At 44.6% G+C, this 26,382-nt stretch overlaps 1 protein-coding gene across 5 annotated transcripts in view; it reads right to left on the bottom strand.

Moving 5' to 3' along the window:
- Positions 1–26,382, bottom strand: part of naaladl2 (N-acetylated alpha-linked acidic dipeptidase like 2) — a 177,677-nt gene that overhangs the window by 40,635 nt on the left and 110,660 nt on the right. For all 5 annotated transcript variants that reach the window (XM_077023405.1, XM_077023403.1, XM_077023404.1 and 2 more), the window contains 4 exons: positions 19,983–20,075; positions 18,383–18,588; positions 17,694–17,819; positions 5,923–6,066 (listed from right to left, as the gene is read on the bottom strand). In XM_077023405.1, the coding sequence (XP_076879520.1) occupies positions 5,923–6,066; positions 17,694–17,819; positions 18,383–18,588; positions 19,983–20,075 (569 nt within the window). The remainder of the gene's footprint in view (positions 1–5,922; positions 6,067–17,693; positions 17,820–18,382; positions 18,589–19,982; positions 20,076–26,382) is intronic.

The raw sequence follows: 26,382 nt of genomic DNA, 5'->3' as shown, positions 1-26,382 counted from the left end.
TACTGTCGCCTGAGACGCCTGACTGCCATCTGGTCCAGGGCCGAGTTAGTAGCACACACTGAATTATGCCAAGGAAGACTACTTCATCTGACACCATGCATTAGGCTGGAGGAACAAGCTGTGTGCAGCAATTATACAAGCACACACACACACACACACACACACACACACACACACACACACACACACACACACACACACACACACACACGCACACACACGCACACACACACAAGCTATTGGTATGCAAAGTCACCCGCAGCCACTATGCCTATTTCCACCAATGAACCACTGAGGTCACTGGGGTCTTGACCTCTGCATATTTTCCGAGATGTATGTAATAAAAATTGTGAAATAATTGCATGAAATAACTGTACTTTGGTACTGCAACCCATCGTAGAGCTTGTTGAAAATCAATCTTTTGTTGATTTAATTTCTTTATTTAATTGGTTTCCATTATTTTATTCATTTAAAACCTTGTTTGATCTTGATCTTCCTAAGGTGACAGATCTCGTGATCTTCCCGAGGTGACAGATCTCAGGTTGTAATAAGCTTATTTGAAATGCTGGTGTGTATGAAAGCTGCTGTATAAATAAACTTGCCTTGAAAAGACACTTATTGTATTGATAATGCCAAGATAAGTGACCTTCTCATGTGATCATCATCTCATGTGACCTTCTCATGGAATCATGGCGTTACTGTGAGATGTCTGAATGACTGTGTAGTTTGATGTCATTCATCTCCAGACGTCAGGGGTCTTCAATCTTCTAGTGAGCTATCATGATGCCGGCTAGATGATTCCATCCATCCCATGTCAGATTGATACACTTTAAACACATTGGAATTATTTATTTTTTTCATTCCAGTTTAGGTAAAGGGTTGAAATAGATGTTAAAATGAGGTTCACTCATACATTTCGATCTCCATTGCAAAGGTGTTTGATAAAGGCACATCTCACTAGCCTTTTTCAACTTTTCTTGTTTAAGGTCATTCAGGTTTGGAATATGTGACTGTACTATCAGTAATCAACATTCATGTAGTGAGTCTGCATAGACAAGGATGAACCCTCATAGAACAGTTCACACACACACACACACACACACACACACACACACACACACACACACACACACACACACACACATACACACACACACACACACACACACACACACACACACACACACACACTTTAGTAGGTTCAATGTTGTAACTGTATAATTAGGGACTAAAAACAGTAAGTTTCCTCATAATAACAATAATAATTTTCCTTTTATGGGACTTTCATTTGAGTATAAAATGTAAAAGTGCTTCTGAGAGGAAGTGCATTATTAAAACATTAGTACACACTGTACTAATGGAGCATGGAGCAGGTGGAGCATGGGAACTGTTTTGTATAAAACTAACATAATCTGTACCAATATAATCTGTACTAATATAATCTGTACCAATACAATCTGTACTAATATAATCTGCACTAATACAATCTGAGCACATTTACTTGAGTTTGAGACATAAATGTCCAGATCTTTTCAAAGATTTGGATTTTAACTTAAAGACTAAACTAGACTTTCACATTTCCAGTCACTTGGTCATATGCATGGATACATTTCTGTACATATGTACACACACTAAACACACTCAACACACACACACACACACACACACACACACACACACACACACACACACACACACACACACACACCCAATCCCCCCCACCTCTGATCCTCACTATTACCGCAGTATTGGCATTAAATGAACTAATGCACTTAAAAAACAGGGTGCCATATTCCGGGTGCGACTGTGTCAGTGTTAACTGACTGTGTGTGAGTGTCAGTATTAACTCTGTGTGTGTGTCAGTATTAACTGAGTGTGTAAGTGTTAACTCACTGGCTCCAGTGTGTCAGTATTACTCCGCGGAGCTAAGGAAGCCTGTTCTAAACACTGCTCATTCCCTCTGGCCTAATGTGGGCTGTGAGGTGTAGTGAAGCAATACAGTTCAGTTACTTTAATTGATAAATGCTCATCACCATGCATATGAGTTAGACAAGATACACAAACCATCATATCACAAGACATGTCACAACACAACGTAAGACAGGAGAGAGGGAGGGAGAGAGAGAGAGAGAGAGAGAGAGAGAGAGAGAGAAGGCCAGAAAACAACCTTCCACAGGGGCTTTCAGGGCTCCTGTGAAGGGCAGTTTGCCTAACAGCCCCTCCTGCCCAAATAAAAGCACCTGAACATTTGTCTTCTGAAACATCGCCTTCAGATTTAGAGTCCACATTCTGCTCTCGTAAAACTTGGCACAGACCAGATCCATTTGTTGCTGATGGTGTTGTTGGTACAAAAAAAGCAAAAACAAAAAGCGCACTACAAAAGATCAAAGAGAGATCAGAGTGCTTGGGGTCCAACTCTATTTCCTTCTATTCTAGAGACAATACAACACATGCCTAAGAGTTAAAGGCATCTCAACAACAGTCTTTTAGATGAAGACGTCCCTCTGCCCCGAGGGTAAGAAGACTCCCTTCCACCCCCAGGGGGCGCTCTTTGTGCATGTTCTGTTATTTCTCGTTTATTTTAAAGCTGTTGTCAATTTATATCACTCTTCTCCCTAAAACAGTTGAAGGGAAGACTGAAAGGAACCCCTGTCCTTGTGAGGACAGCACAGACTGTGGGGAATGAGGTGTGTGTGACCGCAGATGCGTGTCAGAAACGAGTTTGGCCCGTCCAGTACTGGAAGATTGGGTTAGTGTGAAACTTTACAAGAGAGAAAACCCCGCTATGCTGCATTCTCCTTACGAATGTCCAAGGAGTCGCACGCTCCTCTGTGGAATGTGTCTCTTCTGCTTTGGAGTTGTCCCTCAGTGCACAGGCAGGTGAGCATGAGTCTGGGCTGCGCATGACCTCAGGGTGAGCGTGTACCAGTTTGAGTATGGGACTCACACTGGAGTCTGAGTACCAGTCTGATTATGGGACTCACACTGGAGTCTGAGTACCAGTCTGATTAGGGCACTCACACTGGAGTCTGAGTACCAGTCTGATTATGGGACTCACACTGGAGTCTGAGTACCAGTCTGATTAGGGCACTCACACTGGAATCTGAGTACCAGTCTGATTATGGGACTCACACTGGAGTTTGAGTACCAGTCTGATTATGGGACTCACACTGGAGTCTGAGTACCAGTCTGATTATGGGACTCACACTGGAGTCTGAGTACCAGTCTGATTAGGGGACTCACACTGGAGCAGTAACCAGTGTAGAAGGCCCTATATCAGAAGAGCTGGATGACCCATTGGAATGCACTAGACATTTATGATATTGTATAGTTAATTATCTCTGTTCTAGTCAAATGGGTTTGGAAAATAACTTTCAACTTTATAGCTGCATAAACTGTTAAAGATTTTCCCCATGGGCTGATTTCCTTTAAAATGTGTACATGGTTCAGTTTAACACATCCTAAACCTGCCTCAGTGTTAACATTCAAACCAAACACACAAACAAACTACAACAAATATGTCTAACTATTACTACATATGAGCTCATTTGAACTATTCATATATTTTGTTCATACACAGAACACACCTGTAACTGTTCATAAGTGTTCATACACAGAGCACACCTGTGACTGTTCATAACTGTTCATACACAGAGCACACCAGTGACTGTTCATAACTGTTCATACACAGAGCACACCTGTGACTGTTCATAACTGTTCATACACAGAGCACACCTGTGACTGTTCATAACTGTTCATACACAGAGCACACCAGTGACTGTTCATAACTGTTCAAACACAGAGCACACCTGTGACTGTTCATAACTGTTCATACACAGAGCACACCTGTGACTGTTCATAACTGTTCATACACAGAGCACACCAGTCACTGTTCATAACTGTTCAAACACAGAGCACACCTGTGACTGTTCATAAGTGTTCATACACAGAGCACACCTGTGACTGTTCATAAGTGTTCATACACAGAGCACACCAATGAGTTTTCATAAGTGTTCATATGAGCTAGAAACTGGATGAAGTTGCAGTCTGATGCCTGAAGGAGTGTTCATGCACATGATGTATCCCACCTCATTCTAAACCAGCCTGCATTAACACCCATCACTATCCGCAATGCTGTCTTTGCCCACTTGTTTTCAGTGAATGTTTCAGAACAGGCACTACTGCTAAATACAGCTTACAACAGTTTACTAGTTAACTAAAGCTTATTACAGCAAACTACAGCTACAGTATGCGTGTGTATAGCAGGTGTGTGTACAGCTGTGTGTGTGCGTGTGAGGCTGTGTGTAGATCTGTGAGATAGTTGTTGCGGGTGAATGACAGATCAGTCATGAAGCGTTGTGCACATTCTCGCCTGTCTGGAGTGCGTCTAGTCAGGAGAGGGAGTGATGGGACAGATGCTTAACACACACACAAATGTGCAGTGGACCGAAATGCTGTCACAAGACTAGCTGTCGTGAAGGAGCAACATATGGTGTTTCCAAGCAGCTGTATCACCTCGCAGATTACATGTCATTTTTGCAAGCAGTCACAATTTTGGCCTCACATGACCCCCAACAACACTGTCTATGAAAGAAATTAATTCCAAATTTAAAAAATTCTTCTTTTGTTCTAAGTGATTTGCTAAGATCACTCTCTCACTGAGGCGGGTGTTCCCTTCCATACAGACACGGCCATATTGTAAACGGAGCGGTTAGCATCCTCCTGCAAAGCTGCTAACACGCTGCTCGACTGCACAGACGAGTGCTTAGGAGGACACGGGCTGGGTTACACTGCTTCAGAGAAAAGCCCCCTGCAGCAACTGAAAGGGACTTAATTGGGTAAAAACCAAACAACAGCTAACAACTACATGCAAATTGGCAGAAGCATATGGAGGTGGGATTTACATGCTGATGATCAAGCTGTGTTTTGGTGCTGGTGGTGTCAGTCACACCACTGAGCTCCAGCACCACCTCTCACCACGCACCATGGGTGGAGCTCAGATCTCTTTTACACAGCTGAACATTTTGGCCTCTGGATTGGAAACCATAACAAAAACAATCCCCCCTTGCTGAAAACGGCATGCTTCCTGTCTCATTTCAGACTGTATGATCTAGTGTGGATTTATTTGCGTGTCTGTTTCCTTACTAAACAGATGGAAGCATTTCATGAAAATGAAAAGTGTCTAAGCTTTATGGATAAGGCAGGTGTGTGTTTGTGTGTTTGTGTTTGTGTGTGTGTGTGTGTGTGTGTTTGTGTGAGTGCATTTGTGTGTATGTGTGTGTGTATGTTCACGTGTGTGTGTGTGAGTGCACGTGTCTGTATGTGTGTATGTTCATGTTCATGTGTGTGTGTGTGTGTGTGTGTGTGTGTGTGTGTGTATGTGTGTGTGTGTGTGTGTTTGTGTGAGTGCATTTGTGTGTATGTGTGTGTGTATGTTCACGTGTGTGTGTGTGAGTGCACGTGTCTATATGTGTGTATGTTCATGTTCATGTGTGTGTGTGTGTGTGTGTGTGTGTGTGTTTGTGTGTGTGTGTGTGTGTGTGTGTATGTGTGTGTGTGTGTGTTTGTGTGTGTGTGTGTGTGTGTGTGTGTGTGTATGTGTGTTTGTGTGTGTGTGTGTGTGTTTGTGTGTGTGTGTGTGTGTGTGTATGTGTGTTTGTGTGTGTGTGTGTGTGTGTGTGTGTATGTGTGTTTGTGTGTGTGTGTGTGTGTGTGCGTGTGTGTGTGTATGTGTGTTTGTGTGTGTGTGTGTGTGTGTGTGTGTGTGTGTGTGTGTGTGTGTGTGTATGTGTGTTTGTGTGTGTGTGTGTGTGTGTGTGTGTGTGTGTGTGTGTGTGTGTGTGTGTGTATGTGTGTGTGTGTGTGTGTGTGTGTGTGTGTGTGTGTGTGTGTGTGTGTGTGTGTGTGTGTGTGTGTGTGTACCTCTACTGGACTGCCTGAATATGTGAATTCCACCACTGGAACGGTCATCTGACTGCTGAAGAAATCTAGGGCAACCGGGGACAGCAGAGCGCTAACGTTGAGGCCAGGACACTCTCCCACTCCAACACAGCTCTTTGACTGTCTCTGGAAGACAACACACACAGTCTACATGATCAACACTATCTACATGTTAGGATATAGATTTTCATACCGTTACATTTTTTATTACACTTTAGAGATATATTGTACACAGAGTGTCTATGTGAGTAGGCGAGACTGGGCACTAACTGGTTGATTTTATCAGATGCCAGGAGAGTTTATCCTGTAGATCTTTTAAAATGTAGAAAAGGGCACCATGCTTTAAACAAAGAAAGAATTCACTAATGTGATATTTATAAGTCCTGAAGCAGTACAGGTGGAGAACAAGTTAGGACAAACCTCTATTTCTTTAGGAATACAACACCAGGATGGTGTTCAGTAACAGTGGTGAGCTTCTACCTCTACTACTGTCATTAACACCATGAAGGTGTTCAGTAACAGTGGTGAGCTTCTACCTGCACTGCTATCATTAACACCAGGAGGGTGTTCAGTAACAGTGTTGAACTTGTATTTCCACTATTGTCATTAACACCAGGAGGGTGTTCAGTAACAGTGTTGAACTTGTATTTCCACTACTGTCATTAACAGTCGAAGAGGTGTAGAGTCACTCAAGTGACTCACTTGATAGTCACTCAAGTTGCAAAGTAATAATAATAGTCAATCAAGTGAAGAAATAAATGCTTTGTATGCACATTTGCAGGAGTTTATATATTTAATACAAATAATTAACAGAAAGGAAATAACAATGCTGACATCAAAAAACGTAACACCAAACCACACGTAAGATATCAAACACCACTGACGTGAAGACACCGAGCAGAAAACTATCAGAGAAGACAGACATGGGAAGAATTAAACCAAAATTAATCTGAAGACTACAACTAAAACAACGAGGGAAACACAACCACCATAGAACTAGCAACTAGAAGAAATGTACACACAGATCACAAGAGACCAATAACGTGCATTCACAATAACTGACAAATGTAACTGGTAAACACAAGGATAAAATATACAGACCAAACAAGACACAGCTAGAAACAATAATCAAAGGCGGGGACACAAGGTACAGAGGTGTGGCAGACAGAAGGAAAACTGAGGAAACCTAAAAACATAGTTGGAAGTAAAAGCACACGACCACGAGGCAGAGAGGAGGTGGGCAGAGCCATAAGTGACACTATTAGCCTTGAGATCAAAAACCTCCCACTGCCCCAGAACCTTCCGCCTGTTTGTAGAGTGACCAGATGTAACACATTCCCCTTTATCACCAGTTCATGGTGTATCAGCATAAAGAACCAGCAGTAGCTTTGCCTGAATTTCATTTTGTAAAATAACAGCAATGTTTCCCTCCAGAAATGATAAAAAAAAATGTGAGAAAAAACATGGGGGGTAAGAAAATAGATTATTGTTCCTAACCAATGGATCTTCAGTAGAAATACCCAATGTATGTATGTCAATAATGACTACCGGTAGATACATTTTGCCTAAAGCTGACTAAACACATCAAACAACCTACCATTCTACACAAACAAATCACACAAGCTATCTACTCGTTAAGTATCCAACTCGTACCACTGAAGTACTGCTACCTTCTATCCTAACCAGCTGTGTCACAGTCTGGTATGGGAACGACACTGCAGCGAGTGGTGAAAACAGCCAAGAGTAACACAGGAACTCCATCTCCACTCACTGAGGATGTCCAGAGGAAACACCGTATGCGTAGAACTCGCAGCATTTGGAAAAACTCCTCCCACCATGAAAGACTCATCCCACCCTGAAGGACTCCTCCCACCCTCAAAAGACTCCTCCCACCCTGCCCATAGATTTTGCCCTCTTGCCCTCTGGCAGGTACTTCAGGAGTCTCAAGACCAAGAGAAGCGATTGAGGAACTGCTTCTTCACCTGAGCTGTCTCCTTACTGAACTCTGTCACCCACATCTCTCTACAGGTCAAAAACTGCACAGTATAGTCATTGTACACACCTATTGTATATTATCTTTGATTATGTGTATAATGCATATACATTTAGATGCACAAATCCAATCATCCAGATATCCATTGTATTTGTACATTGTTATATTACTATCTGTATGTTTATAGTAGTATGTTTACTTGCACGTCTGCTTAGATGCTAAACTGCATTTCATTGCCTTATGCCTCTACATGTGTAATGACAAAGTTGAATCTAATCTAATCTAGCAGCTGTGTCTCTGATCAAGTTTAAAAAACATTAAAGGTAACCTGCAAGAAGTGGCAAATCACTGAATCAAACTGTTATCTCATTCTTAGTGTGTTGGTGACTGAAATGACACTGGAGGTAATTCACTCTGAGAGAAGGTGACCTTTGGAAATTACATTTGCAGGGAAGCGGAATAGAACAGCACATGCATTAAAAAAAGATAAAGTTATCCCCCTTCCAAAAAGATGAATAAGTCATTATTGGAGAACACAGACGTGAGGTAGTTTCATGCATAATATGAACCTAGAGGGTGGCCGTACAGTGGCGTGCTAGGGCCTTCTAAACGGGAATGTGGTGGGGCTAGAGGGGTGTGTGGTGTGGAGGTGGGGGGTGTGGTGTGGTATGTGTGTGTGTGGGGGGGGTGTTGTCAGTCTCTGCATACCAGACGTACCAGCAGTTCACTCTCCACTACATGTGTGGTGCCTCCCAGTATTATGGGCCACAGGAGCAGTCTGGAGTCATGAAGGACACGCGGAGATATAATCACATCTCTGAGGAAAGACCTGGGCACTGACTCTGGGTTAAGTGGATTTGGACAACACCTACTGGGAACAGGGGAACTAAACTGGAAAGCACTAAAAAAAATGGGAATTCTCCCAAGTTCATTATGGAGAGGTTAATTTAGTCCCCATCACTGTTAGCTAGTATGTTCATGTACTGCATGCAACTAATATTAATTTATGTATGGAACATGCAGGGTCTGCCATGTCTTGAAAGTATTGCCTATTGCCAAACAAGCTTTGCATTTCTTTTATCTGTGTTTCCTCATTCGAAAATAAATACACAGAAAAGTAATTAATTGTTCACATTCAACAAACCCAAGTGACATAGCAACAGAGATTCTTGGGTTCCTTCAGGGTTCCAAGGTTCTTTAGGATTCCAAGGTTCTTTAGGGTTCCAAGGTTCCTTAGGGTTCCAGGGTTCTAAGCCTCATGGCACAAATTGCCACATGCCATCTGTAAGGGCTCTGAATTAGTGCGTTGCAATGCATGCACAAAAGACGCGTTTCTAGCCATAGTTGCAGGGAAGGTGTGTTCAAACTAGAAATTGGTGGCTGGTCTGTCCTGCTGTGGCTCTGTTGGAGATCTTGTGAAAGGTGATGGTCCTTCAGGACAGAGACGCTCTGCTTCTGGAGGACAGATGTCCCGAGGCAGCCGGAGCCACATGGCCTATCACGTCAGCTGCACCTAAAGCCCCTCCCCCACCACTCTGTCTGCAGAACGCCTGTGTGTGTGTGTGTGTGTGTGTGTGTGTATGTGTGTGTGTGTGTGTGTGTGTGTGTGTGTGTGTGTGTGTGTGTGTGTGTGTGTGTATGTGTGTGTGTGTGTGTTAAATAATTCAGGGGTAATCACACACTCCTCACAGCCCCTGTGTATGAATTCTGGTCAGGTAACAAGAGAGAGTGACACAATGTTGGCAGAGTGAATTATCAGGAGAAGTGTTTGCTGTGTGTGGGTGGTGTTAAACATGAGTGTCTCTTTGCCTTCTTAAGCATCATATGCAGCAACTGCTAACAAGAGGTCTCATGTGGGTGCAGGCGGTAAAGCATGGACACTTTGCTAAGACATAAATAAATAAGTAAATAAATAAATAAATGATAACTCTTGCCTTTTATATTCAGTTCAATGCGACAGGTTTACTGTGAATGTATTGTTTTGGACTGGTCAATTAAACAGATCATTAATTTTATTTATGATGAGACATATTATTACTTTGTTCAGAGAAGAATCCTATATTTTAATAAACATTAAGATGTTACCTCCCCTGTGCCAGCAGCTTTCTACTGTGTTCATGCTGTTATAGGAGGTGGATATTTTATCCGTAAACATAAACATTTTCAGACGTGAACATTACAAGATTCCTCTTATTTGGAATTACTTCTGTGTCTGGGAGAAAATAATTAACAATCCTGGGAAAACTGTACAGGCAGATAATAGAGGATTTTAATGTCAGAAAGTAAAAAATAAAAGTTAGCATTAGTGTTGCCCGCATTCTTTCCATTCTGTTTTATTTAACAGCCTAAAAGTACAAGTCACACTGTCCTACGGATGACATCATCTGGTTTTGTGACTGGCCAAAACCGCAAACTTGTGCAGTATGGCATTTATATTTGTTCAAGAGCGAAAGGCTGGGGACATAAAATCCAGCACTTTAAGATTTCACGCACACACACACATCTGAGGCCAAGAGCCCTAGGAGAAGTGGTGATGTGCCGTGAGTCACAGGCTTGTAGGCTGGACCTATCAGATTACTGCATGAAACAGCAAAGATAACAGGCCTTCCAAACACTTTAGGCAGCTTCATGTTAACAGCAAAACACCCCCCAAAGGCGTGAACTCACACACAACTTGGCTCAAAAAATGTGCAAATCGTTTCTGATCTAAAAGCTGCACCGCTGAGTTAGTGTTTGATAAACATGATCTGATTGCTTGTGTTCTGTAGTTTATTTCCTTTTAATCAAAATTGACTTTCTGAGAGGATTACATGTTTCACAATCTGAATACAATCTGAATACAATCATCCTGTCAGGTTTTATGTAGCTAAGAAGCAGCAGTACGGTGGAGGGGGATTTTCAGGCTTGTTTTATTGCCATGAGCAGTGTGTTCAGGTGCCCTCTATGCTAACACCTTCCCGTTAACATTCACAGTGTTGAGGCCCTGTATGCTAACACTATCCCTCTAACGATATTTGTAGTGTTCAGAAGCCCTGTATGCTAACACTTTTCCTCTGATGATATTCACATTGTTCAGAGACCCTGTATGCTGACCTTCCCTCTAACAATATTAACAGTGTTAAGACGCCCTGTATGCTAACACCATCCCTCTAACGATATTTGCAGTGTTCAGAGGCCCTGTATGCTAACACTTTCCCTCTGATGATATTCGCAGTGTTCAGAGGCCCTCTTTTCTATTTCTTTGTGAGCTCTTCCTATGACAAAAGTCAGGAGACAAGGAACCTTACAGTAACGAGAGCGTTTAAAACCATCCCGTGCAGTCCAGTTTGCATGAGACCTGTAGCATTGTACAAAAATGTCCAGAGCCAAACACTACCCCTTCTGCACCTCCTGTAAGTGAATTCACCTGTAAAAGTGGGACGGATTATCTTGCTTGGATTGCCCTTAGAAATAGCCCTGATAGACGTTATAGAGACACATGAGAAATACATTTGCAAGGCAGTAAAGTGTGTTTGGGTATCTGCATGTGTAAATGTGAGAGTGTCTCTGAAGAGAAGCAGCATCAGTGACATTAGACAGAGAAGATTCTGCAGTGCACACATCCAGCCACCAGAGGTCCTCATCTCCAGACAACTAAGCAGTCTCCATGGCTACTGATTACAGTCACCTGTTTCAGATCAGTAGAATGCTATATAATGCTTTCAGGACATCTGGTTCTTTGTGAAGTATTGCCAACAGTCTCTGTGTGCATACCAAACTGGTCTGTGACTCGTTTGCTATGTGCTTTGACTCCTTGCTTGTTTTGTGTAGTTTCTGGAGTTCTGCATCTCTTTTCTGTTCTGCTGCCTGTCTATAGCTCAGGTGTTTGACAACGTCTTGCTTGTCTCTGGTCCTGCTCTGGTTTGTGCAGTGAGGTGGCCTGCTTCTGGATCCTACCTGTGGCCCGGTCTGTTTCATCACAGAATATAGCAGATCTAGACCCAGCAGATGAGCCTGAGATGCAACACCTAGACCAGGTTTTAGGGAGCTGCCTGGGTTTGTTGGAGTCTCACCTTCAGCAGTTACACCGTGCAGTGAAGTGTCTGGGCCAACGCTTGGAGTATAGGATCAGCTATGCCTCCTATGTAGGTTTTAGGGAGGCGTTTCACCGAACTCATTGTACAGTTATTCCATCTCTACCAAGGTTGTTGCAATCTTTCATGAGTGATGTCTTCCATGATGTGATCAATAAATGGCTGTTTTCTAATCCCTTTGAGGACCATGTTTGCCAAAAACATGAAGAAAACCAGCTTTACGTCTGTGTCCTTTGTAGGGAGGTGCAGTTCCTGGGTTATGCTCCGAGTAAGCAGGGAGTGAGAGAATGATGACAAATTCAAGGCTGTGATAAACTAGTCCCAGCCTTGCATGGTCAAACACCTTCAAAGGGTTCCTGGCTCTGCTGATTTATAATAGGACTTAGCTGTTTAGTCAACCCACTCAGTCTTGTGAAACTCGTATCCTACAGTGGACGTCTGCTGGCTCCACAGTGTTGTCCAAGCTCAAAGATCGCTTCATTGCAGTCCCAATGTTGTCGCCCAGACCCAAACCTTCCATTAGTAGTCATGGTGGATGCTTCAGAGACAGGGGTAGGGGCATTTTTATAGCAGTAATGAAGAAGACCCACCAGGCTACACCTATGTACTTTTTACCTAAACAAACCTGCCCCTGCCGGGCAAAACTATGATGTATGAGGTAACTATGACATAACGGGGAATTCCTCGCCATGAAGGTTGCATTAGAACAATGGAAACACTGCATAAACGGTTTCTCACCAATCACAGGAATTAAGAATTAATTAAAGCTGTCAAATGACTGGCTGAATGGCGTGATCTTTTTTCCACATTTATTTAACTGCGAGCTTCTGACCTAGGTCCAAACATGGGGAAGCCAATGATCTTTCACGCTTATGTGAGAATGAGCAATACAAGCGACTTCGACCATCCTCCATAGGTATCACGGTACCTATGTGGACACTACTGGGAAAGAGCAGCATACAGAACCCACACCCTCAGATTGTTCTTTTGACAAATCCTGTTCCACAGGCATCCAATCCACACTTCTTCAGTGGATACACACCCCTCTCCAAGCCCCAGGCATTCATCACACACTCACACTGTTGCAGAACAAACTCTGGTGAACATCTCTGCATCAGGACACTGAACCTGTGGAAGTCTATCATGTGCCGACCCAGAGCAAGGTTCCAAGATGGCTACCTGCAGGGTTATGGGTCCACTATCAGTGTCCCATAGACCATGGCCACACATTCATGTTAACTATCACTGATTTACCCCGACTTAAGGCAACAGTCATTCTTGTAGCTGATGAGCACTAGAAATGGCAGAAGTGCTTTTCAGTGAGGTATTCGGGGTATTCATTATCCATTTCATCCAATTCACCTCTTACATTTGGTTTGCCTTTAAGTTGTTGCAGGTGTTGGTAAGCCTACCATTGGGGTTACCATCTGCAGTTCGATCAAAAAGTGAAGCATGTTGAGTAACAAACTGGGTGGTTCCTCCATTCATATAGCAGCACTGCACAGGATGACTAGAGTTCCTACCCTGGGCCGAGAATGCCAAACGCCTCTACAGATACAACCCTGTTAGTGCATGTTAGGTCTCCTGTTAGGCCTCCAGCCCTCTGTTTGGTTAGGTGAGATTCAGGAGTGGCTGCAGTAGATGCCAGGAGAGTTATTGGGAACAGTCAAACGTTTATCTATGATACATTGTTCAAAGGCCTTGTCTTCCACCAAGGCCAAAGCACATCGATGTCTACACAGGATCTCCACATGGAGCTACATTCCAGAAATGCTCCATCTGGATCCTCACAGTCCTCGGGCAGGTGGATCCTGTGTCTTCTACACTTCTACTGCCACCATCTTGCCATATATCACTATTTTATTTCTCTCTGTATTGTCCTTAACCCATCTCAGAATGTTGATCCCTGCCAATGTAAGATTGTTGCTGATGGATCCTACCTGCGTCTCAGTCTGTTTCACCACAGACTCCTTTAGGAGCTCTATTTTTTTGGAAGACACAGCAGTAAATTAGGATTTTAGGGTTATGAGGATGGCACAAAAGTCAAGCGCGGACAATTTAAATCCCGACAGATGTCAAACAGCTTAGTAAGTTTCTTGTAAATACATGTTTCAAGTGTTAATGTTGCCTGTTTAACTGGAAATAAATGAAAGAAGGGGTTGTCTCTGGACTTTTCACAGTACCAGAGGTCCAGTTTAATACGCATCAGTCTTGGTATGATTACAAATGTGAATGCAAACAAACTAGATTCGGAAAAACTAAAATAATTGGTCAGTTAAAGGGCAGCGGTGGTAATACACATGTAAAAGAAGAGCGTACCTAATATCTTCCTGAGCTATGTGGGAAGACTGTAGCAGGTGCTGGGAGTACAATATAAAACAGATGAACCTTCCCAACCAAATGAAAGGTTTCTATTTTAGAAGAAGAAAAATAAAGATAACATTGTTCTCCTTTCAGGTTTTAGCCACTGAGCAATCCTCAGATTCGAGATTCAGTTTTAAAATACACCAAGGGCACATGCACTGCTCCAGCACTACCCAATTAAACCATGAAAAGTCTCTCCATTTAGTTTGTATGCTGTACTCCATAATCCCTAAAGAAGTATCTGTTTTATTATAATTGGTTCCAAAGCACCCATTCGGAGCATCATAGCAATGGTATCTCTATTCTGAAGACAGCTGCAAAGCAAGATAAGTGGAAAATATTACAATCATAGCAAGGGTGTGAATTATAGTTAAACTGTTTTAGAATATTGAGACTGATGAGGATACCTGATGCCTCGTAAAGTTCTGCGTGAAAAGTTCCAAAAAAAAAAAAAATCAAAGCATGTCTGAAGTGGCAGCAGTCTGAACAGTCTATCTCAGCTGCAAATCCAATTAAGGCTAACTGAAAACCTGAGACGTGAACACAAACAAAGACGCCATAATGCGAAGGCTTGGAGTGCTACTGTGTCGACACCCACAAAGTGTCAAAAGTGCTGGTTTGAGCTCCAACTTGGTGAGCTCTATTCTGAAGTTTTCCAGTTACAGATTTAGCCAAATGTCTGAGTGAGGAACACTGACAGGAGGTGCACTGAACTGAAGCCACTTTCTCATATGACTGTGTTTTTATTACCATTCTTTATTCAGTTAAGCAGTCCTAAAGCTTTCTGCATTTATGCCATTTTAATTCACACCAAGACTAGCAACCTGCAGCAGAGGGCTAAAATGTGATAAACTGATTACACAGCATTATTGTACAAGAACACACACATCTTCAGTCTGGGGTTGTCTCATTATCATTGTGACTGCAAACAGAATATTTAAGAAATGAAAACATTTATTTCCCCTTTTTAAATTTAATTTACAGAATCTGACATCACCGAAGACAGAAGCAGACCTTATTGAAGCAGACCAGACAGTCAGAAGCAGACCAGACAGTCAGAAGCAGACCACACTGTTGATCGAATGTTATTCCATTTAATTCGAATGCTAATGAGGGAATTTTGCGTCTCTTGCACAGAAGGGTTACGCATGGGTCTTTGCACCAGTGATCCATGGAAACTGATATCGTTCAGGGACTGAGAATTGACAAACTGGTTTGTGGTTGTCCATGAACATTTTTTCCAGCTGCAGATGGCAGGATGGCCTTACAAACATGCTGTTTGCTGTTTTCATTAGTTTACTCTCCAAAGTCTACAATAGGAAGCATTGTGACTGAAATCTGTGGTAGACACAAATTGATTAATTTTGAGACTCATTTATTTTACATTGTGTTAACTGGAGAGGCAGTGCTGCCATCACGATACCCACTAATTAAGTTGGTCCCAGCCACCATTAGGCCAGTCCCACCTACATGAAAGCACATAAAGAACTGTATGAATGTATATAAATATCACATAACTACACCAGCAATATAACTCTCCTACGTCCTGTTATCATTGCACTGGGGTATGCAGCCTTGTCTCTCTGCCAGGAATTATTTATTGTTGTCAGGAGTGGCATAGTGTGAACATGTAACAACTGTCAGACAGGACGACCTCCTCCATGATGACCTTCCACTTCAGTGTGCAGGATGTTAGCTAGAGTCCGGCCCACCTACCCCTGCCACCGGCCTGCCTACCCACCTACCTGCCCTCCCACCGGCCCGCCTACACGCCCTCCCACCGGCCCGCCCTCCCACCGACCAGCCTACCCGCCCTCCCACCGGCCCGCCTACCCACCTACCTGCCCTCCCACCGGCCCGCCTACCCACCTACCTGCCTACCCGCCCTCCCACCGGCTCGCCTAAAACCCGCCCTCCCACCGGCCCGCCTACCCACCTACCTGCCCTCCCACCGGCCCGCCTACCCGCCTACCTGCCTACCCGCCCTCCCACCGGCCCGCCTACCCGCCCTCCCACTTATTTGCTTCACATGACACATGGAATAGTTGACATCAATCCACACTGACCTCATTTGATCAAAATATACTTCAAGACCACAACTGTGGTCATCATACCTACATTTGAACAGTTTAAGGCTAGGAACATCATAAACCTCATCGGTCATTTTAAAACCAGTGACTGCACTTCCTTTCCAGTTTCACATGCCAACACCAAAGAGCATCTACAGTACATCCCCACTTCTGCATTACAGTGTAAAGACCGCAGTGCCTGTCTGACTTTGACTTTTGAGAGGGTAGAAGAAGATGAACTAGTGCATCACATATAGAACAAGATCTGCTCTTGAACATCCTGTATGTCATTCTGACTGATCTTCTGCTGATAGAGGAGCTTCTCTTTCAAACTTGCTTAGATGGGAGCTGAAAAGTAGTGATCGTATGGAACCCAGATTACAGACTCAGAGTAGGAACATCATGAACTTAAGGCTGGAATTTATTGCCCATCCTTTCGTTACCACGTGGAAGACATCAAGTGCCTAGATCTCCCGTTCATCATAACAGCATTCCCTGGACATTTTCAATCATCAAACAGCTCACTGTTTTTAAAGCATCTCAGATCTTTAATTTTTTTTTGGTCTACAAAACTTTGCCTTAAGAATTTTTCTGCTTTTCCAAACGAAATCAAACACTGCATCAGCCAGATTTAAGTGAAGAGGGAAAATAACTACGGCCATTATTCGCTCTGAAGTTGATCTTTTGCATAAGAGAGTTACATCATGCCTGCCGAGTGGGTCAGGACCCCCTTTATTACTGTAAAATGTCACAGGTGGACTGGCATTTAGGTTAATAAAGAGGATTATTGCTTGTGTGGAAATAATAGGGCATCCTGTCATTAGAAGACATACTCTGGCCCTCTCTGGACTGAACACCCCTGCTGATCCACAGGCTTATTAGAGAAGGAATACACTGGCAATATTTGAATAGGTTAACCTTTTTGACGACTGAAGCACAAGGTATGAATATACAAGTTTTGACAATGACAGAAATGCAAGGAAAAGTCTGTTTCTCACACAAGCTTTAAGTAGAAATGTATTATATAGTTGTTTACACAGCTACTTACTGAAGTCTTAACTGCTATTCACCCAGCACTGACCCCAAAGTTTGAGTTTTAAAATGTTATTGAAACAGTAAACAAATATACACAGCATGTTGTTGTTTTGTTTTTGGGTTTTTTTGCTCGGTTCCAGACCGCTCTTTATTGCGCTGATGTTTCAGTGGTCTGCATGTCACTGTAAAATGGAAGGTGGGGGCTGTGCTGCTCTTTACCTTGTGAATGTCAGAGGCCAGCTGGAAGAGGGAGGGGGAGGCGGTGGTTTGGGGCCCCCGTGTGCTCACCGGGCTGCGGACGCTGACGTAGGCCACCGCCCTGCTCGCCAGAACCACACGGTTCTCCTGGAAGCACAGTGGACCAGGTCAGTGAAAGGAGCAGAAGTCTTTAACGTTTACGGTGAGGCAGCTGATGATGTCATCACCATGAGTCTGGTCATCATCACTACTATAACTCTCACTCTGTTAGCATGGCAGATAGATACATAATCATTGCTCAGTACTGATCACAGATACTGAAACTGCTTTCAAGAACCAATCAATCGCAGGCCCTGACCCTCTCTCCCATCTGTCAGAGGTCACTGACCCTCTCTTCGGGTGTTCAGAGGGCAGTATATTCTCCTGTTAGCTGTGTTTGGATGTCATCATTTGCTTTTTTCAACCTTTGGTTACTAAAACAACGAAAGCACTAGAAGCCTCAGGTAAACCCTAACCTCCTCTTAAATGACCTCCTCTTCACACAAGTTTACCATGTCTACTGATCTGGTATGTTCCTCATTCTCAGGAGACACACCTGCCTCCTCACCACATGTTACTCTGCATATACACAGGGTCAAACACAGGGTCAAATCTTTTCTAAATCTTTTCTAGTCTTTTCTAAAACTAGAGAAGGAGTTTTTCCATATTACCTCGCCCCATTCAAAGGAGCCGATGTTGCCCATTGCCGTGCCCCCCCATGAGGAGAAGACAATGGTACGGTCCGGTTGCCAGCCAGTGTGGGTCTGAGTTGCCACGGAGGCGATGATCTGAGTCACGACTGCAGCGCTGCTTCTCCAGTCCGCCAGAACACCCTCATACCAGCTACCATGGCGACTGCCAACCAGCACATATCGATCTGCATGGCGGGGGCGAAACCAAGGACACGCAGTCACAAACAAACACAGATCACAAACCCACATAGACAAACACTCACACAGAAACAAACACCCATCACAAACCCGCATAGACAAACACTCACACAGAAACAAACACCCATCACAAACCCACATAGACAAACACTCACACAGAAACAAACACTCATCACAAACCCACATAGACAAACACTCACACAGAAACAAACACCCATCACAAACCCACATAGACAAACACTCACACAGAAACAAACACCCATCACAAACCCACATAGACAAACACTCACACAGAAACAAACACCCATCACAAACCCACATAGACAAACACTCACACAGAAACAAACACCCATCACAAACCCACACAAATACACACACACACACACAAAGAGCTGATAACTTTCTGAGGCTTTAGCTGCAGGCGTTAAGCTTCATCAAGGCGAGCGGTGGTGAGCATTACACAAGACCTGCCTCACAGTGACAGCCAAGACATCAAAACCAATAAGTGAGAAATGTTTTAACTCGCATCTCATAATGTTTGGTTGGGACATTTTAGGGACGTTAATGGAATTCCAGCAATCATTGAACAGGAACAAGAAATCTAAGAATACGTTGAAGTAATCATTTGCTGGGAAGTCAGTGGACATATATAGAGGATATTTAGGACAACAGTTCATAACAAAGTCCCAGTTACAGCACATTTACAGTGTAAAAAGCTACAGTAAATCTCAAGATATAAATCCACATGGGCTTTAAACCTAAGGAGGAAGAGGAAGATTAAAAACGTCCCCCGCATCACAGAAAACGATTAAATCATTCAAAGAGGGCAACCACAGGTCAGTAATTAAATGGCTATTTTCAGCAGTCGGGTGACCTGCATGTGGACACCGGTGTCAGCCATTGTTTTAAGGGAGCTGTTTATCATAGCCCAGATGAGAGAGTCTGCCTCAGCACTGGGGCTCTTTGTATAACACACCGCCTCACTCTCACTCGGCCAAAAAGGCTCAAAATAGGTACAAGACTGTGCAGAAAATCTGAGAATAAGTCCTTAAGCTGTACCCTTGACCCAGTGAGAAGTTCTGAACTGAATCAGGCCAGCAAAAGTGCAATGATTCTTCACATTAGTAGTGTTACTTCGGGTGACCTTTTCCTGTATAATCGTAAACATGTATGTTCAGTGTTATAAACTGTCTCCATACATAGACACAACACAGAAAATAACTTCATCTGTGTGTTTGCAATCTTTCCTTTAAAGATAATTAAAGCAGGTGATTTAAGTAATATATAACTAACCTGTCATTTTGGTCAAGGTGGAGGTAGTATAAGTAAATACATTTCTCTTTTCCGTTAACATAGAGGTGTTGTACGTAAGATATCACACCTGGGTCAGTCTTCCCTTTCATGTAGCCAATGACGTTGTGCACTCTTTGGTATGATGTCTGGGATGCAATACTTAGTTTTATAATCTTCCGTTCTGAGAAAAGAAAAGAAATTAAATGTTATATTTATTGAATTATTTACAGGTTTGACACAAGACTGCACTGTTGCACAAAGAATAAAAAAATGAATCTATGGCTTACTGCACAAAGTGAGAGACAGAATGTGAAAGAAAAGAGAGAAGGAGAGAGAGAGAGAGACTAATATAACATTTACAAATAACATTTGATTTTTCAAAGCTTTGCACAAACAAAGCCACAGGAAGGTCTTATCTCTAGAGGAAGTCATTTACACAATTGAAACCCCCCCCCCCCCCCGCCCCCCACCTCTGTCTACAGCCGCGCTCAAGCACACCCACTTGTGATCTGACACGCCAGCCCTAACACAGCCCCTCCCCCCTCCTCCTGGTGATGGGAAAGAAAATCAAACTCCCTCTGGGTGCTCCAATGCACCCAGCACGTGTTCCACACCGGCGGGTTCATCAGGGAAATGAGCAGGTAGCAGCCGTAACAGAGGGAGAGCACTCTCACCCCTGCTTAGGGTCTTGGCAATTATACAGTAAAGAGTCCAGGGGCAAATATTAATCTAGATGATATCCCAACAGATTAAAGTAAATAATTCATTGTGGATCCCACTGCACCAGGAAGTGTGTGTGTGTGTGTGTGTGTGTGTGTGTGTGTGTGTGTGTGTGTGTGTGTGTGTGTGTGTGTGTGTGTGTGTGTGAAAGGACAATTTCAAACAGCAGGTTGGCTGAGGGACCCTGAATTGTCTCCAGGTTTGGGGTGAAGAGAAATTGAATATTGTGTTTCATGAGGGCCCCTGCACACAGACAGATGTGTTTTCATGAGGGCCCCCCACACACAGACAGATGTGTTTTCATGAGGGCCCCCCACATACAGACAGATGTGTTTTCATGAGGGCCCCCAAACACAGACAGATATGTTTTCATGAGGGCCCCACACACAGACAGATGTGTTTTCATGAGGGCCCCCCACACACAGACAGATGTGTTTTCATGAGGGCCCCCCACATACAGACAGATGTGTTTTCATGAGGGCCCCCAAACACAGACAGATGTGTTTTCATGAGGGCCCCACACACAGACAGATGTGTTTTCATGAGGGCCCCACACACAGACAGATGGGTTTTCATGAGGGCCCCTACACACAGACAGATGTGTTTTCTTGAGGGCCCCCCACACACAGACAGATGTGTTTTCATGAGGGCCCCCAAACACAGACAGATGTGTTTTCATGAGGGCCCCACACACAGACAGATGTGTTTTCATGAGGGCCCCACACACAGACAGATGTGTTTTCATGAGGGCCCCACACACAGACAGATGTGTTTTCTTGAGGGCCCCACACACAGACAGATGTGTTTTCATGAGGGCCCCACACACAGACAGATGTATTTTCATGAGGGCCCCACACACAGACAGATGTGTTTTCATGAGGGCCCCACACACAGACAGATGTATTTTCATGAGGGCCCCACACACAGACAGATGTGTTTTCATGAGGGCCCCACACACAGACAGATGTGTTTTCCTTGTGGATCACTAAATATTCTCTGCCTCCTCCATTAGCCACATCACATGTAGATATCAGAGGGAAATAAAGATGAAGTCAGAGAGGCAGAGAGGATGTGGGTGCAGCACACCAGCACTGCTGAAGGCTGAAGTGATGGAGCAGTGGTGGAGCAGTGGTGGAACAGTGATGGAGTAGTGATGGAGCAGTGATGGAGTAGTGATGGAGCAGTGGTGGAACAGTGATGGAGTAGTGGTGGAACAGTGGTGGAGTAGTGATGGAGCAGTGATGGAGTAGTGATGGAGCAGTGGTGGAACAGTGATGGAGTAGTGGTGGAACAGTGGTGGAGTAGTGATGGAGTAGTGATGGAGTAGTGGTGGAACAGTGATGGAGTAGTGGTGGAACAGTGGTGGAGTAGTGATGGAGTAGTGATGGAGCAGTGATGGAGCAGTGATGGAGTAGTGGTGGAACAGTGGTGGAGTAGTGATGGAGTAGTGATGGAGCAGTGATGGAGCAGTGATGGAGTAGTGGTGGAACAGTGATGGAGTAGTGATGGAGCAGTGGTGGAGCTGTGGTGGAACAGTAATGGAGTAGTGATGGAGCAGTGGTGGAGCAATGGTGGAGCAGTGATGGAGCAGTGATGGAGCAGTGGTGGAGCAGTGATGGAGTAGTGATGGAGCAGTGATGGAGTAGTGATGGAGCAGTGGTGGAACAGTGATGGAGTAGTGGTGGAACAGTGGTGGAGTAGTGATGGAGTAGTGATGGAGTAGTGGTGGAACAGTGATGGAGTAGTGGTGGAACAGTGGTGGAGTAGTGATGGAGTAGTGATGGAGTAGTGGTGGAACAGTGATGGAGTAGTGGTGGAACAGTGGTGGAGCTGTGGTGGAACAGTAATGGAGTAGTGATGGAGCAGTGGTGGAGCAATGGTGGAGCAGTGATGGAGCAGTGATGGAGTAGTGGTGGAACAGTGATGGAGTAGTGATGGAGCAGTGATGGAGTAGTGATGGAGCAGTGGTGGAACAGTGATGGAGTAGTGGTGGAACAGTGGTGGAGTAGTGATGGAGTAGTGATGGAGTAGTGGTGGAACAGTGATGGAGTAGTGGTGGAACAGTGGTGGAGTAGTGATGGAGTAGTGATGGAGCAGTGATGGAGCAGTGATGGAGTAGTGGTGGAACAGTGGTGGAGTAGTGATGGAGTAGTGATGGAGCAGTGATGGAGCAGTGATGGAGTAGTGGTGGAACAGTGATGGAGTAGTGATGGAGCAGTGGTGGAGCTGTGGTGGAACAGTAATGGAGTAGTGATGGAGCAGTGGTGGAGCAATGGTGGAGCAGTGATGGAGCAGTGATGGAGCAGTGGTGGAGCAGTGATGGAGTAGTGATGGAGTAGTGGTGGAACAGTGATGGAGTAGTGATGGAGTAGTGATGGAGCAGTGGTGGAGCAGTGATGGAGCAGTGATGGAGCAGTGGTGGAGTAGTGATGGAGCAGTGATGGAGTAGTGGTGGAACAGTGATGGAGCAGTGATGGAGTAGTGGTGGAACAGTGATGGAGTAGTGATGGAGCAGTGGTGGAGCTGTGGTGGAGCTGTGGTGGAACAGTGATGGAGAAGTGGTGGAGAACTGATCAAGCAGTGATGGAGCAGTGATGGAGCAGTGATGGAGCAGTGGTGGAGTCACTCCTCTCACACAGCACCCGTGATCTCCACACCACCACAAGATCCATTTATCACATCTAACAACAGCACTAATGACTCTGGGTAAGGAGCTGAATATATATGAGCTGCTGAAGGGAGTCGGTCGCAGCCTGGGGCGTGCAGCACGTGTGCACATGGCTGTGGTGAAGTTTCACTTCAGTGAAGATGCTGCTTACTGCACTACTGCAAGCTTTAATGGCCCATATTTGATTGGCTTAGCAGACCTTCTGACGCAGCTGTTCTTGCACTGACTCGTGGTGCCTTCTGTTGACTCTTGAGGAGGAAGTGGACATGTGGAGAACCATCATTAAATTCAGTGGTGTGTCTGTATGTGTGTGGGTGTGTGTGTGTGTATATATAAAACAGCGTAGATGAGATGTGGAAATACAATGATCCCCTTGCTCTGTTTGAACCAGTATTGTTTAATGGCTTTACCGGATAATGAAAGCCATTAGTCTGTGAATCAGAGGTCAGAGGTCAGTCAGTTGTCTGGTCGCTCTCGTTCCCACATGGTTTATTAACAGGAATGGCGGGAAGGAGCAGTGATCGTGACTCCCATTACAGACCAAACTACCTGCTCTCACCAATCAATACCACTATAATTAAAGGGGTTTCGATAAAGCTATTCTGTACTGCATCTCTGCTCGAGAGCTGTAATTGCACAGGCAATTTATTATACTTATGGCATTCATGTGAGCAGCTCGGGGAGTGGGGCTGACGTGGCAGGCAGCATGCGTTCACAGAAATACCAATTCGTTTGGGCCTTTCTCCCTGCAATTGCTTTTCTCTACGGTGAATAAGGGTGAGATTAGACCTGGATGCATGATGCTCACTGGCACTAAACCAAAAAAAAAAAAAAACCCCTGTGCACAGTAACGAATAAACCCAAACACATTCGTATTCGACCGCATGCAGCGGCACACTAGACCTGGCCAATGACGTGCGGAACCCACGGACCGGGTTCTGATCCGGGCTGTGTCTCAGGGGCTCTTGTGATAGGTCTTATGTTCTCCAGTGTCTCCTCTCCACGGTGCGGAGGGACCGATATTAGAACACACAGCAGCAATAGAGTAAAAGCCTTAATTGAAGGGGAATTAAAAGAGAGTGCGTGGACAGAGAGAAACAAATTATTTCAAACCTCTGGAGTGGTCAGTGCTTGGCCCAATCAATACAGCACAGATTACTGTCTCTTCAGCACTGGAACCTGTAAATGGAAGCCAGTGGAGGCTTTGGCCCAGACCATCACATTCATGGCTGGGAAACTGTAGGATGGGGAGCGCTGTGTGGTCCAGGGTCAGCTAGTACACTCAGAACACTGGCCATGATACTTGTGTCACTGGTCCACGGTCAGCTAGTACACTCAGAACACTGGCCATGATACTTGTGTCACTGGTCCAGGGTCAGCTACTACACTCAGAACACTGGCCATGATGCTTGTGTCACTGGTCCAGGGTCAGCTACTACACTCAGAACACTGGCCATGATGCTTGTGTCACTGGTCCAGGTATCTTTTCAACATTGGTCCCTGTGCACTGACTAGTGATGTTATGATGTCATGTACCAGTCAGTTATCTGCACTCAGGTATGCAGACACACACACACACACACACACACACACACACACACACACACACACACACACACACACACAAACATACACACTATTTTTGTTTCTTTATATGTACCTATGAGTGTTGCTGTAGATATGTAGCACATTATTCTTAAACATTCAGTAAACAAAAATGATTTTGGCCCTTTAGGGTTCAGTATCAAAGCCATGCTCCATCAGTGCTTATCATTTTGTTTTTCCAGTCTGTCTTACATGCACACACACACACACACACACACACACACACACACACACACACACACACACACACACACACACACACACACACAGACGCCCACAAACAACTTGGTCGGTGCCCTCAGAGGTTTCTCCGAAGTCCAATTAAACGCATTCTCATCCAAAACAACAGTGGGCTGAGTTATAATCATCCCAATACCTGGAGTCTTTAACTTTTCCACTAGAACCTGGGCGAGGGATTCACCTTAAAGCCCACACACCTTTCATTCTGTCGCAGGAGCCGAAAATCCTTCACTGTCTATCAAGACGCAGCGTGTGCACTGCAGTCCCAGAAGGATCTCCGGGGTGAAGATGCAAAGATAAGAGGGGATTTGTGCTCAATAGCAGGAATTAGAGCTTAATATCCTCTATTAAAACCCCATGCAGATGCTTCCTGGCACAGACACACAACCAGAAGAGGGCTTGCATGAGTTACGGATGTGTGTGTGTGTGTGTGTGTGTGTGTATGTGTGTGTAAAAACAAGAGTTTGAGTTTTTCAAGCATGCATGATTAAGTGTTATTAGCTCAAAAGTGCCCACTTTCTACATAGGTGTGTGTGTGTGTGTGTGTGTGTTTGTGACATCCTTCATCACTCAGCATCACACACTGATGACAGCAGGATGGAGAGAGAGAGAGAGAGAGAGAGATAGAGAGAGAGAGAGGGAGAGAGAGAGAGAGAGGTTGCTGGGTGATGCCAGCATGTCCACTCCACAGCACCAGTTTTACAACACGTCCTGTCATACATCACACAGACTCTTTCTCTACCGAATTACAGCCTCTGGAGGCAAGCAGACATTCTGTGGTGATTGTGTGTTGGTGGTGTGGTGGTGGTGTGATGATGGTGTGGTGTGTGGTGTGGTGGTGGTGTGGTGGTGATGTGGTGATGGTGTGGTGACGGTGTGGTGTGTGGTGTGTTGGTGGTGTGGTGGTGGTGTGGTGATGGTGTTGTGATGGTGTGGTGATGGTGTGTTGGTGGTGTGGTGGTGGTGTGGTGATGGTGTTGTGATGGTGTGGTGATGGTGTGGTGGTGGTGTGGTGTGTGGTGGTGGTGTGGTGATGGTGTGGTGATGGTGTGGTGGTGGTGTGGTGTGTGGTGTGTTGGTGGTGTGGTGATGGTGCGGCGGTGGTGCGGCGATGGTGCGGTGATTGTGAGGTGATGGTGTGGTGGTGGTGTGGTGATGGTGTGGTGGTGGTGTGGTGATGGTGTGGTGGTGGTGTGGTGATAGTGTGGTGATGGTGTGGTGGTGGTGTGGTGGTGGTGTGGTGTTGGTGTGGTGA

The sequence above is a fragment of the Brachyhypopomus gauderio genome, chromosome 12 (assembly GCF_052324685.1).
Source record: "Brachyhypopomus gauderio isolate BG-103 chromosome 12, BGAUD_0.2, whole genome shotgun sequence".
Taxonomy (NCBI): domain Eukaryota; kingdom Metazoa; phylum Chordata; class Actinopteri; order Gymnotiformes; family Hypopomidae; genus Brachyhypopomus; species Brachyhypopomus gauderio.
This window is presented reverse-complemented; position numbering and strand designations above follow the sequence as displayed.